General features: G+C 35.7%; 2 protein-coding genes across 3 annotated transcripts; both read left to right on the top strand.

The window, feature by feature from the left end:
- The first annotated feature begins 98 nt into the window (after positions 1–98).
- On the top strand, positions 99–4,588 carry LOC103706747 (Ribosomal protein L36). The gene is made up of 3 exons (XM_008790958.5): positions 99–228; positions 3,038–3,191; positions 4,360–4,588. The coding sequence occupies exons 2-3, from the start codon at positions 3,040–3,042 to the stop codon at positions 4,448–4,450; spliced, it is 243 nt and encodes an 80-aa protein (XP_008789180.1). The 5' UTR covers positions 99–228; positions 3,038–3,039; the 3' UTR covers positions 4,451–4,588.
- Positions 4,589–5,597: 1,009 nt separating this feature from the next.
- LOC103706714 (rRNA-processing protein fcf2-like) lies at positions 5,598–11,103 on the top strand. 2 transcript variants are annotated; one of them, XM_089928183.1, is made up of 8 exons: positions 5,598–6,630; positions 6,913–7,727; positions 7,848–8,072; positions 8,143–8,203; positions 9,971–10,045; positions 10,145–10,260; positions 10,700–10,855; positions 11,066–11,103. In XM_089928183.1, the coding sequence occupies exons 3-7, from the start codon at positions 7,849–7,851 to the stop codon at positions 10,818–10,820; spliced, it is 597 nt and encodes a 198-aa protein (XP_089784309.1). In that variant the 5' UTR covers positions 5,598–6,630; positions 6,913–7,727; position 7,848; the 3' UTR covers positions 10,821–10,855; positions 11,066–11,103. The 2 variants fall into 2 exon arrangements, with proteins under 2 accessions (XP_089784309.1, XP_089784308.1); XM_089928182.1 differs by lacking the exon at positions 11,066–11,103 and having other exon boundaries at positions 10,700–10,990.
- Positions 11,104–11,773: the final 670 nt, after the last annotated feature.

Raw genomic sequence — 11,773 nt, forward strand, 5'->3', positions numbered from 1 at the left:
CACTAGAACAGCTGCACCCGGTATCTGCAGGATGCAAAAGGCTATAGTGGTGGGCCCTCAATTGGGCTGGATCTATTGATTCGGCCCATTTCCAGCTTTGTCCGCCTAGGGTTACCGCACCGATCGCCCTGCCCACGAGTACGGTAATCAGCGACAACCGCCGGCTCATCTCCATCCACGAAACGCTTTCCTGCTCTGGCATCCGCGTCTTCCACCACTCGATCTATGGTAATTCTCATTTCCCTGTTCTATATTTTTTCTCATAAATGTGTTTAATTCGTCTGTGATTTGATCGGATCTAGGGCTTAGGTTTTGTCTCTCCCCCATACCCCGCGGTCTGCTGTTTTTTTTTCCGTCTTTAACTTTATTGGCACGTATTATGTTTCCCACAAGTATCTGTTGATCTTGGCTTGCCGCTTGATCCATCTTTGAGTAAAAGATGGTTAAATATATTAGGTTTGTGGTTCATTTGATTAGCCCTATATCTTGGTGCTCTCTCTTTTTTTTTTTTAATTCTCTTTTCCTCTATCTGTACAGATATTTTTGTTAGATTTGAATTCTTAGTTTGTTGATCTCGGTAGATTTACGTATGAATACCGGCCGATCTAGCGTTTCAGACACTTAAGAGACCATAGATTTTTTTAAAAAAGTTTTTTTTCTAGATTAGAAATTGTGGATCGTGCTCATTTATTTGATATCTGTCGATCAATTTATGATCATAAGCTTTAACGTTATTATATTTTGGGTAGTTGGGTACTTTTATTATCTAGTCTCAAATCATACAAAGTTCATGTAATTTGGAAAAAAAAGGACAGATCATTTATGATTTGTTCTTATAATGCTCATATATTATAAATCAGTGATTTTATCTGTTTTTGATGATTATGGTGATGTTGGTATCATTTGTTGTTCTTGCCCATTCCATCTTATGAACTGAATATTCATAATTTCGGCACTTCACGTATGGCCATCTAAATTTCTTTCCTTGCTGGTTATTATCAGTATTGATCTGTAAGATCGTAAGTTGTAGATAATGATAATCTCATTCATGTCCATTAGATCTCTCACTTTACATTACCATTCTCTTCTGGGTATGCTTTTTTCTGATTAGTTTTGTGCATTCATCATTTCTGTTACACACTAGTTTTTGGCTTTCTCTCTCTGGGGTGTCTGTCGGGGGGTGCATCTGTGCATGAGTGTTTGTGTCGGAAAGTTATAGTTCTGGTGCTGCAATCTGTCATCACTGTTTGCTGGATTTGTTGCTTATGATCTCATTAATACTATGATTATTTTCTCATTCCGTTCATATCATCGCATATGTTTTAATCCTTTAAGGAAACAGATTGTGATTTTCGACTTGAAAGACATTTACACTGCATAATTGCCTTCCTTAGGTTTATAATCTTGTAGCCTAGGGTTTAAAATTATGGCCTTTCTTTATAAGCATCTGTTTTCTTTTTCCTCCTGTTTCATTCACATCACACCTAAGGACATGGATTTGATAGTAAGCATGTTGTTTATTGGTTTCTCATGCATTTAGGGAATTATTGTTATAATGATAATAACATTACATATTCATGGTCATTCTTATTATGTGTGGTTAATGAAAATTTATTGCCTATTCATTCAGCATGTATTTTAGATAGCCTTTTCTTCTGTTGTAAAATTACTTGTGCGGCTAATTGTGTATTATTGATGTGTTATTGTCATAGGCTCGCCATCACACTAAATTATCCATATGGAGTTACTTTTTGGCAATTTTGATTGTTAAGAACTTGTGTTTATGCTTGTCTACCTTATGATTGTACTTCATATCATTTATCTGTTATGCAAACCATACAGAGGAAAAGCTAAAATGAATGCACAAAACAATTGTTTGCAATTTGAATGAATGTCTTAGGTGGATGAAGACAAATAATGACCATTGAGAGAGCATAAGAATTAGATAAGGTGAATAAATTCTGGTCCACTTTTAATGATGTTTCAGTGTCTTGACTTTTTAATGCAAGTACCTCTGACCACTGTAATTCACTTTTGAAAGCGAAAGTCTCATATTATTTGATAAGAAGTTGTAACCACAAACACTATTAGAAATTTGACGTCCTTCAAATCAAGATTAAAATGAAAAATCATGATCTAATGCTCAGGAAATGGAATTGCTTATAGCTTGAATTTGCAAGCATAAATGACCTGTTTTAAGAGTAGGCTGTTTTTTGAAAAGCCAGCTGTCCATCCGTATAATGACTACAAATGTTGATTAGATATATCTTGAAGATATGAGGAAAGGTTTGCCTTGGAAAGCTTTCTTAAACAATATTAAAAGTTAAAAAACAGAAGGTGTCCATTTAGTCACATCAATGGAACCACATGAAAGATGTTAAGAGTCTTGAGATTTGAAACTTCAGTAAATACCTTGATTTCATAATTGACTTAAAGTGAACTTATACAAAATCACATTCTTTCAAGAACAGACAAGTATCAAATTCTTTTGTATCCTTTTTCCTGTGCTGGCATATGCTTTCATCGAATATTTGCATTTTTGACTGCTTTTTTTTCTCATAGAAGTGTGATTTCATTTCTCTTTTTCTTGATGTTGTTTTGTATGTTGACAATTTTCATTGTAGTTGGGACCTTTATTTGCTATTTTTCTATTTTATGGTTTATTTATCTTCGTTGATTTTGAGGGCGAATAAAATCCTTCATTGAGGAGGGAGATAAAAATAACTGTTGAAGTCTTAGTAGTTGGATAGAGGTTAATTTGGACTATTAAAATCACTCAGTTATTAAGAAAAGTTGTATAATTTAAAAGAAAGGCCTAAGGGGTTTGCAAATTGTTGCATCAATATTTCATTTTCTTTTAAAGCTGATCTTTTATTTACTCCCTGATATTGAACAGCCATTTGGACTATTAAAATCACTCAGTTATTAAGAAACGTTGCATAATTTAAAAGAAAGGCCTAAGGGGTTTGCACATTGTTGCATCAATATTCCATTTTCTTTTAAAGCTGAGTTTTATTTACTCTCTGATATTGAACAGCCATGAAGGTGAGGTCATCAGTGAAGAAACTCTGTGAGTTTTGTAGGACAGTGAAGCGTCGTGGGAGAGTCTATGTATTATGCACTGCCAATCCCAAGCATAAGCAGCGTCAAGGCATATCAACATTTGCTTATGAGGGTCCACTGCCTCCTGTGTATGTATATTAGTTCCAGTTCTCTTATTTTTGTCTTTTTATAATATTATCCTATGCTTTACTTGCACATTTCTTTTCAAAAAAGAAAAATTAGTTTGTTGGTGTTTAGTTATATTCTGCATGATAAAAGCTTAGTACCAAATAAAAGAGGGAGATGCAATACAAAGGTGCCTAACATACTGCTCACTGAGTTACCATTTTTAAGCTTCTATCAAATTCTTTAATTATATCACCAATGGCACTTTTATTAAAATAACATTGAGATGTTCATTGACCAGGTTAATATAATTTCTAAATCAAGATTTTTCTTGAAATAGTTATTTCATTTGTGAGTTTGTGACTAACAATTTGCTCCACCTGTCATTAGATTTGATAACAAACTAGTAGGGGTTTGGCATACTCGCACCAACAAAATTGGGTGGGTAGAGAGAGATGCATTGTACTGGCAAGCATGGACATCATGTTGTGAAAACAATTTAGTTAATCTCGAGTGTTCTAAGTACCAGACTAACTAGCATTGAAAATCTTGATTGCAGATGTTCAGATGTTCTCTTTTCTTTAGGAGTACATCCAAATGGGGCCTCCAACTGATGCTAAGCCTGTATTTTAGCGACATGCAACTAAGGGCAAGCATATTCCTTTTTTGCATATCGCCTGGCAAGCCAGAAGGTATCAATACTTAATGGGGACCAGACTATGGTCCCAATTAGAAGTAAAAACTCGAGGGGCTCTTGTAATAAGTTGCCTCTATGAGGTTGCCCATATGGATGACAGACTTTCACGAGGCAATTTGGAATAAGTGACAAGTTTGTTGTACATATTTACATAGATCATGGCATCATCATACATTTCACTAGCTATTCAGGAGGCAAGTAGGGGTTGGCTTCTATATTTGTAGATTGCCTGTTGATGTAACCAGAATGCGAGCTTTATCCTTTTCAATTATTATCTTTCAATAGTTTGATTCAGGATCTAAAGGATATCTCTAGAAGGATTGCCCATACAGGAGTTCGTGATCCATCAGTTATTATTGTGGCTAAAAACTTCCGCTCATATCATTCTTACATTTTAAACTAATGCAATCTCTTTTTTGCCACAATATTTTGCTCATTTTTCATTGTCTGGTGTTGTGGGTCCTCCACTAGTCCTTATTTCGTGTTGGTTGCAGGTCTTCGGATGTTACCTCTAAGCAGGAAACATCAGCTACCAACAGTTGGCCCATAGGGCTGGCATCCCTTCTGAAAAAACAGGACAGTTGAGCTCAAGATGTATGTTGATCAGGCTACGTTTGGATCACTAAGGCATCTGCAATGTCATCACAGTCTAGTTCAATGCTTTTGCACCACATTTTCATTAGCTAGTTCTGTTACTATTTTCAGATCTTGTATTTTTATCTGACGAATATTGTGCAGACTGAGGCATTATCTAAACATGCTTGCTGGTATTCAATCCTTCCTGTCAGGAATAATAGTGTGGTTCTTTGCAGTTCTCAGAGCTTAATTATCATCTCATTTAAATTCCAGCAAGAATTAGAGGTGTGGTTCAAATCTTGCAGAACTCTCGCTGGTATATCATTCTCAATGGGTTCCATCGTTGTGACTGCTTTAGGACTGGAATGTTACTGTTGCTAGTTTGGTCCCTAGTGGCTGCCTGGAGGTCAAAATTTTTTTACAGGCTTGCAATCAAAGAGAGGTGCTTGATGTCAAGGTTCATATCTTAAATTCTTAATTTATTTTACAATTTTTTTGTGCAAAGTCCTAGTTGATCTGTCTAGCAAAAGCACTCTATTTGAAAATAATTTAACTGTGTGAGCAAGTGGAGGTTGGTTGCTAGTGATGACGGTGCACTGTATCGGCCCTACCAATATGTTCCCAATGTATCATACTGTACCAGTATCGGACCATGATATCGGACATACCAACATGGTATAAAGATGTAGAATCTACTATTGAGATTGCGACTGTTGCTAGTAACTGTGTATGTTTTGAAATCGGGATATTATTTTATTCTATTATCTTTCAGCCATGGATCTTTTTTGAAAGTTACCCTAGCCCTGAAGCTTGGTTTGTATTGTATCAACTATGCTGCTTCCTATACTCATTTGTTTATAATTTACTCTTTAATGATTGTAGTGAGCAAGGGTAGAGGTAAATTATATTACACCCAATAATATGAAAAACTTATGCTTATCTTTGAGGTTTATATTTATCTAATACTTTAATCTATAACTTAACAAAATGTTAGTCAAACTGTTAATTTTTAATGAGATCTAAGTGCCATATCAGATTTTTTTTCCTAAAATTTTCAAATTAATTTTACAATTTTTTTTTAAGATTTACGTTTATTACACTTACGCTCAATATTTTGTAAAATCTATAGTTTCATCTAGTTAAATCGATAACATTAGTGAAACTATTTATCTATTGTAAAAAATCAAAATTACCCTAATAAGAAGTAAGGCTCCTCTTTTCCTTTTTCGGCTCTCCGTTCTTTTCAAAGTCTTCCGTCTTTATGAGTTTTCTTCTCTTGGAGATTGAGTAGTTAGGGTTTTTTTCTCGTTTTGCCCCTCTCCTCCCACCATGAGCGTCCCTTCTCAATAAGAGACTAACGACAAGCTTTCTTCCTAACCAGTATCCGATGACAAGCATCCTTAATTTTCAATCAGTATTTGGCAACGAACGTTCTTCTTGATCAGATTTTGTTCTTGCTTTCCAGCCTACCATGTCACGGAGATTGGGAATGTTGTCGTTGTGAATTAAAATTCTTATGTCTATATATAGAATTATGATAGCTTTGGCAACCTATCATCAAAAGGATCCAAATTAGTACGTGTGAGAGAACTCCTTTTTGGAATATGCACTAGTTGCGGTTCAATGGCCTGGCTTCGGCCATGAAAAGGCTGTCTCAAGCGATAAAACTCTTGATACTAATTTTCTACAGCAGAAAATTTTAGAGGCATCCACTTGTCTGAGAGAGCTAGATTGTTTTTTTTCTTAGCATATAGCTTTTTTTTAATGATTCATCAAGATCAAGCTCTAAACCTATGGCGCCTCATGGCTTCTCCTTAGGTCGATGTTATATCACTTTAGGCTAGTTTGGTCATTTTATAATTTTTTTTTCTAATATGGTATTTAGGTCTCATTTAAATTAACGATTTGGCTAATATTTTGTTAGGTTAAAGTATTGAATAAAAATAAACCTCAGAAGGGCAAGTATAGATTTTTCAAATTATTGGATGTAAGTATAATTTAACCCTAATCTCAGAATTTTTTTATATAATTTACTCATCACTCTGGGGCAATTTTGTCTTTTTTACATGAGGTTTATGAGTCGCTTGAACTAAGTCATTCGAAAGTGTTGAATGCATAATAATAAAAACCAAGAGACTGAAATACATATGTGCGTGTGCGCATGTGTGTGTATGTGTATATATGTATATGTATATATATGTATATATATATATGTATGTATATATATATATATGTATGTATGTATATATATATATGTATATGTATATATATGTATGTATATATGTATGTATGTGTATGTATATATATATATATATATATATATATATATATATATATATATATATATATATATATATATATATATATATATATATATATATATGTATGTATGTATGTATGTATATGTATGTATGTGTATATATATATATATATATATATATGTATGTATATGTATGTATATATAAGTATAGCGGATCATGGTTCCTCTCTTGTCACTCATACAAGATGCCCCTTCACATTTGGGTGATGGTTTTATACCTAATTATTTTTTCAATGTAATCAACCTTTTATTGGTTGGTTTCTCTATTTCCCAGTAATTACTTTGTTATTTTTTTTAATATTCTGTTCCTATTAGAAATTTTATTGATATTTTACTAAAGCAAACTCTCTTAGTTGGCCTAATCTACTGATAGATCTAATCGATCTAATATGCCAATGATCCAATCAATCGCTCGTTTTAGTTTTTCAGGAAATAGTTTTTGGTGTACCCAACAGGTCTTAATAGAGTAGAATGCCAAAGGCTCTATTTTGACCAAAATTTTAACTTCCATGACATTGAGGTACCTATAAATTCCCTAAGACAATTAAGTATGCAAATTCAATTATAGAAAATCACAAGTTTCATGATTTAGTGTTAATGGTATGATTTATTACCACTTAAGCCAAGAGATACAGAGTCTATTCTGAAAGGGGTTGACCTTCAAACTGGGCTTGTTACTCGGTACTATGGTTCCGTGAGCGCTAGTCTGATTTGCTTGGAGATCCGAGTTTTGTCCTACGTGGAGAGAGGTGGTTCTAAATCTACCTCGAGCATTTAAAATTGATCAGATCATGGCCATCCATCAGAATACCTTGTCAATTCTCACTTGATTAAATCACGCTCATCAAACGTTCCACCGAACCCGACATCTTCTCTCTCCTCTCCTCACCCTACCCCTTGTCTTCCGCCGCCTCGGCCCGTCTCCGTCCCTGCTCGTCGCCGGCCGCCTCCGCCGTCGCTGCCAAGGTACGTCCCCCACCTCTCTCTCTTTCTCTCTATCTGCCCCAGCACTTAAGCACCGTCGGCCGCACTCTGCCCTACAACCTTTTTCCTTTTTTTTGATTCGTTTAACTTCGTATCGATCAGGATGCCAGAAGAAAATTCGTCGATTGGTCTTTCTTGGGCTCCAAAGGTGCCTCCTTTAACTAATGGAAACAAAAACAGCTCCGAGAAATCACGCGCTCCAGCGAAAGACTCTGTTTGGAGACCTGGCAATGAGCTCGTGGACGGATTGTTTGTTCCTCCCAGCGATCCGCGAAAGCTGAATAAATTGCTGAAGAAAAGTGTTAAAGACACTGCTGGCGGAAGCTGGTAAGCGGATGCCAAACTCTGCTAATCTTGTTCCATTAATTAGAGTTGTTGATGATTATTTGTGGCGTAGGTTTGATATGCCTGCTCCTACTATCACTCCGGAGCTAAAGAAAGATCTTGAGATTCTCAAGGTATGCTTTTTATACATAAACTCCTTTTTTTGAAAAAAAGAAAAAAATCATCAAAATCGTGGATTTCTTGATCGGTTCGTCTTTGAAAACCTACCATGGATTTTGGGGCTTTCTGCGCCGTTCATGTTTCCAACCTTTTGGATGCATTAGATTTTTTTTTTCCTAATAAAAATCGAAACATCATGCTTTAAGTTTCTTGGGCTTGCAGAAGTTCTTGTAAAACATTTTTCAGCATGGATGAAAATTGGTTCATTATAAACTTTCCAAGCTTGTTCGATAAGTTCTCTGATTTTGTAGTGTGAATATGAGGCTTTCGGTGTTGTAGTAGGACAAGAGAGGGTTAAAGTGTGTAGTGGCTTATTTTCTTGTGGAAGTTTGAACAAATTATGATTGGGGAAGTCATCTAAGTATCTTTCTGAAGTAGTAAAAGATAAACCATATAATTGAAGATGAAAAGGTTTGGAGTCTGTGCAAGTGGTTTTTTCCTATGTTAGCTGTACAAATTAATTGTGGATGGGTGTCATATTGTTCTCAAAAGAAGTTTTCTAGCTTGTTTGTGTCCTTTTTTTTAAATGTAGGAACTTTGTTAGGAGAAGCTTTGGTAGGGATTACTTCTGTAGGAGAAAGTGATGCTCTGGGATCTTGCTGAGACTATATTATCTTATGCTTCGTTTTGATTCTGACATATTTATGACATTGTTACCTATATAAGGTTGAGCTGTTGTTACTGCCACCTGCACAACTCAAAAGTTGTTGATGGCTTGGAAGAATCCTTCACCTAGCAGGGATGGATAACGTAACGTCCGATCAGTAATCATTAAGTGTGCTGAGAGATTTTGGAGAAATTGCAGTCTTTGATGTGATCGTCGGGGGTTTATAACATTTGCAGATATATAGCTACATTCCCCTCTTTTTGTAGGCTGGCTGTTGGACTGTCGTGATTTGGGCTGCTTGGGAGTTTCTTATCTATACAAGAACACCCCACTCCCCACACCCTTTTTTTTTCTGAAAAAAAAAGGAAGCCACCATATGGCATGTGCGCATGCACAGAAAAGAAAAAGAATGAGTTTTTACAATAGATCCTTTCTCCTGAGGCTGCTTCTGGATGTCTTAGAGCTTGATATGCAAACCTCTTATCTGGTCCATTAGATTATGATGCTAGGCAATTCCATTTATCTTATTCATCAGATTATGATGTTAAACTCAGATAGGGTGTTGGTCACCCTAGACAATTTATGTTTACATTCTTGATTGTAGTTCCTGAGTTGTCATAGGATGTGCTTTTGCAACTATTAACTTGTTCGGGTCAGAAACCTTGAAGATTGGTGTTAGACGGCATGTTCTGATTCTGATTTAAGTACTAGGTTTTTTTTTTTTTTTTTGGTACATTGGCAGAAGCAAGGACTTTTATCATCTTATTCTAGTTGAAATATGTGAAAATGGTTCTGGGCTTTCTCATCGTGTGTAGTGAGAAGCTGGTTCACCCCCCCCAAAAAAAAAGTGAAAATATGATGTTCGAATTGGATATGTGCCTAGAAAGATATATGCTGTAGGAATGTGTAGTGCTTATTGTGCTTATAGTTTATTCATCCATAACATTGAAATTTGGTATTAGAGAACATTGTGTTTGAGTTTTTTACTCAAGATTTTTTTTTTTTAATGTTAGTCTGAGAATTATCAAGATACTGTACAGGGCTAATGCATGGGTTGGTTCTAATTACTTCACTCTATCTACGTTGGAGTTTTGACATTTTATTCATGCTGCAGCTGAGGAGTGCTATCGATCCAAAAAGGCACTTCAAAAGGGGAGAGAAATCGAAGGCCCTCCCGAAGTATTTTCAGGCAAGTTGCCTTACTTTTCTGCAGTTGTTTGAAAAGTATCTTCAGTCACCAATTTCATCTCATTTCAAATGATTAATATGTTTGGTCAAAATCTGTTAGGTGGGTACCATTATTGAACCTGCATCTGAGTTCTTCTCAGGCAGGCTGAAGAAGAAAGAGAGAAAGGCAACATTGGCGGATGAACTGCTATCTGATCATGCATTTAAGGCTTACAGGTGAGACAACATTCCCCATTAAACTTAGATTACAATCTAGAATTCCAAGTGGAAGTTTGCCTGCAGAATTCCATACCCAACCTTGGTGTAAAAGGTTTTGTGATTGCACATCCATGCCATTTGAAATATTGCAGCAGGATAGCATGCCCAAAGCAGCCTGTTTTTTCATAGAGGTGAATTATCTCAAAGTTATATGAATGGAGTTGGCAATCATGGTGCTTGTCGTACCTACAGAGTCTCTGACTCCAAATGCAATTTTACGATCATAGTAACTGAAAACGTTGTATCATATTCACTTTCCTATGGTAACTTTGTCCTGCTTTTTTTTATTGTTACAGCAGGGTATTAGGCCAATAAACTCAGTAAATTTGCAAGTTATATGTTTTGGTGAAATATTATTTATTCTTCTGTTCATATGAGTGTATTTGATGTCTTGCAGAAAACGTAAGGTCCAAGAAATTGAGGAGAAACGTCAACCTGGTGGTGTTGATAAGTGGAAGAATAAGGGCCGACAGACATGGAAACGTGCCAAGCAAAGAAGGGAAAAAGCTGGTCATTGAACTGATTGCTTGGATTCAAGATAAGAGAGTGATCTGTAAGATGGAGAAACTTTTTCTTTTCTTTGTCTTCCCTTTTCTTTTTCTTTGGGAAGCAACAATTTCATGGCAGTGTAGAGAATATATGCTAATGTTGTTATCTGGAGGACCATCTTGCATGGCTTAAATCTTTATTCTTGCTGTTGTTGCCCCCACCATGAGTTTTGATATTGCGACAACCAACATGTCTCTTGTTTTCTTGCTTGCAGATAGCTAAATTCATGCGGTAGCAATTTTCTTCTGGAAACTCTGTTCTTTTAAGGAATGGACACTGAGGGTATAGAAATACTCTATAGCTTACTAGAGATGTCAAAAATTCTACAATGGAGGTCCAAATCAAAGAAAATTTAAAGCAAGATTGGTCTAATTAGGTCAAGATAAGTTCTCATTGTCTTTCAAATGTTATCGAATTTCACTAATAAAGCAATGTTTGTTCTATAAATCTTACTTTCTGGCCAGATCAGGTTTGGACATGGCATGGTCTAAGCTTCTGAAACGACTTAGCATGAATATCTATAAAGGATCATCTGTCTCATGTTAACTCTGTAATGTGGCAAATTTTTCATTTCCATTTTTAAGGCCAAATATGATATATGTCACATTTTCAAATTTATGAGGTGCATTAAAAAATAAAACTAAATCAAAAAGGGCTCCTCTTAGAAACAAACTAAGAAAATGTTGTATCTATTATAATCATATAGCCTTTTACTATTAGCATGGCATATTATCACATACACTTTCACGCAAAGCGAGCTATGCAAGGAAGCAAGTTGTGCATATCAAATCAGACTCTTTCTTCCGACGTGCTGCTGATCAATTACCAGCACGCAAGATGAGGCTCAACTTACATTTCGCCCATCACTAATACTTACTCAACACAGATAAACCGCGTCGGCTAATATTAAACCGACCGCCCT

Source organism: Phoenix dactylifera, chromosome 17 (assembly GCF_051530095.1).
Source record: "Phoenix dactylifera cultivar Ajwa chromosome 17, Ajwa_hap1_PhDact_Kaust_v1.1, whole genome shotgun sequence".
NCBI classification, from domain to species: Eukaryota; Viridiplantae; Streptophyta; class Magnoliopsida; order Arecales; family Arecaceae; genus Phoenix; species Phoenix dactylifera.

What these genes read in the sequence shown, in the direction of transcription:
- LOC103706714 (XM_089928183.1), top strand. Translation starts at nt 7,849, where the DNA reads ATGCCAGAAGAAAATTCGTCGATTGGTCTTTCTTGGGCTCCAAAGGTG. An exon ending in AAGATCTTGAGATTCTCAAG is followed by an intron (nt 8,204 to 9,970) that starts GTATGCTTTTTA and finishes TTCATGCTGCAG; the next exon opens with CTGAGGAGTGCTATCGATCC. An exon ending in CATGCATTTAAGGCTTACAG is followed by an intron (nt 10,261 to 10,699) that starts GTGAGACAACAT and finishes GATGTCTTGCAG; the next exon opens with AAAACGTAAGGTCCAAGAAA.
- LOC103706747 (XM_008790958.5), top strand. Translation starts at nt 3,040, where the DNA reads ATGAAGGTGAGGTCATCAGTGAAGAAACTCTGTGAGTTTTGTAGGACA. An exon ending in GAGGGTCCACTGCCTCCTGT is followed by an intron (nt 3,192 to 4,359) that starts GTATGTATATTA and finishes TGTTGGTTGCAG; the next exon opens with GTCTTCGGATGTTACCTCTA.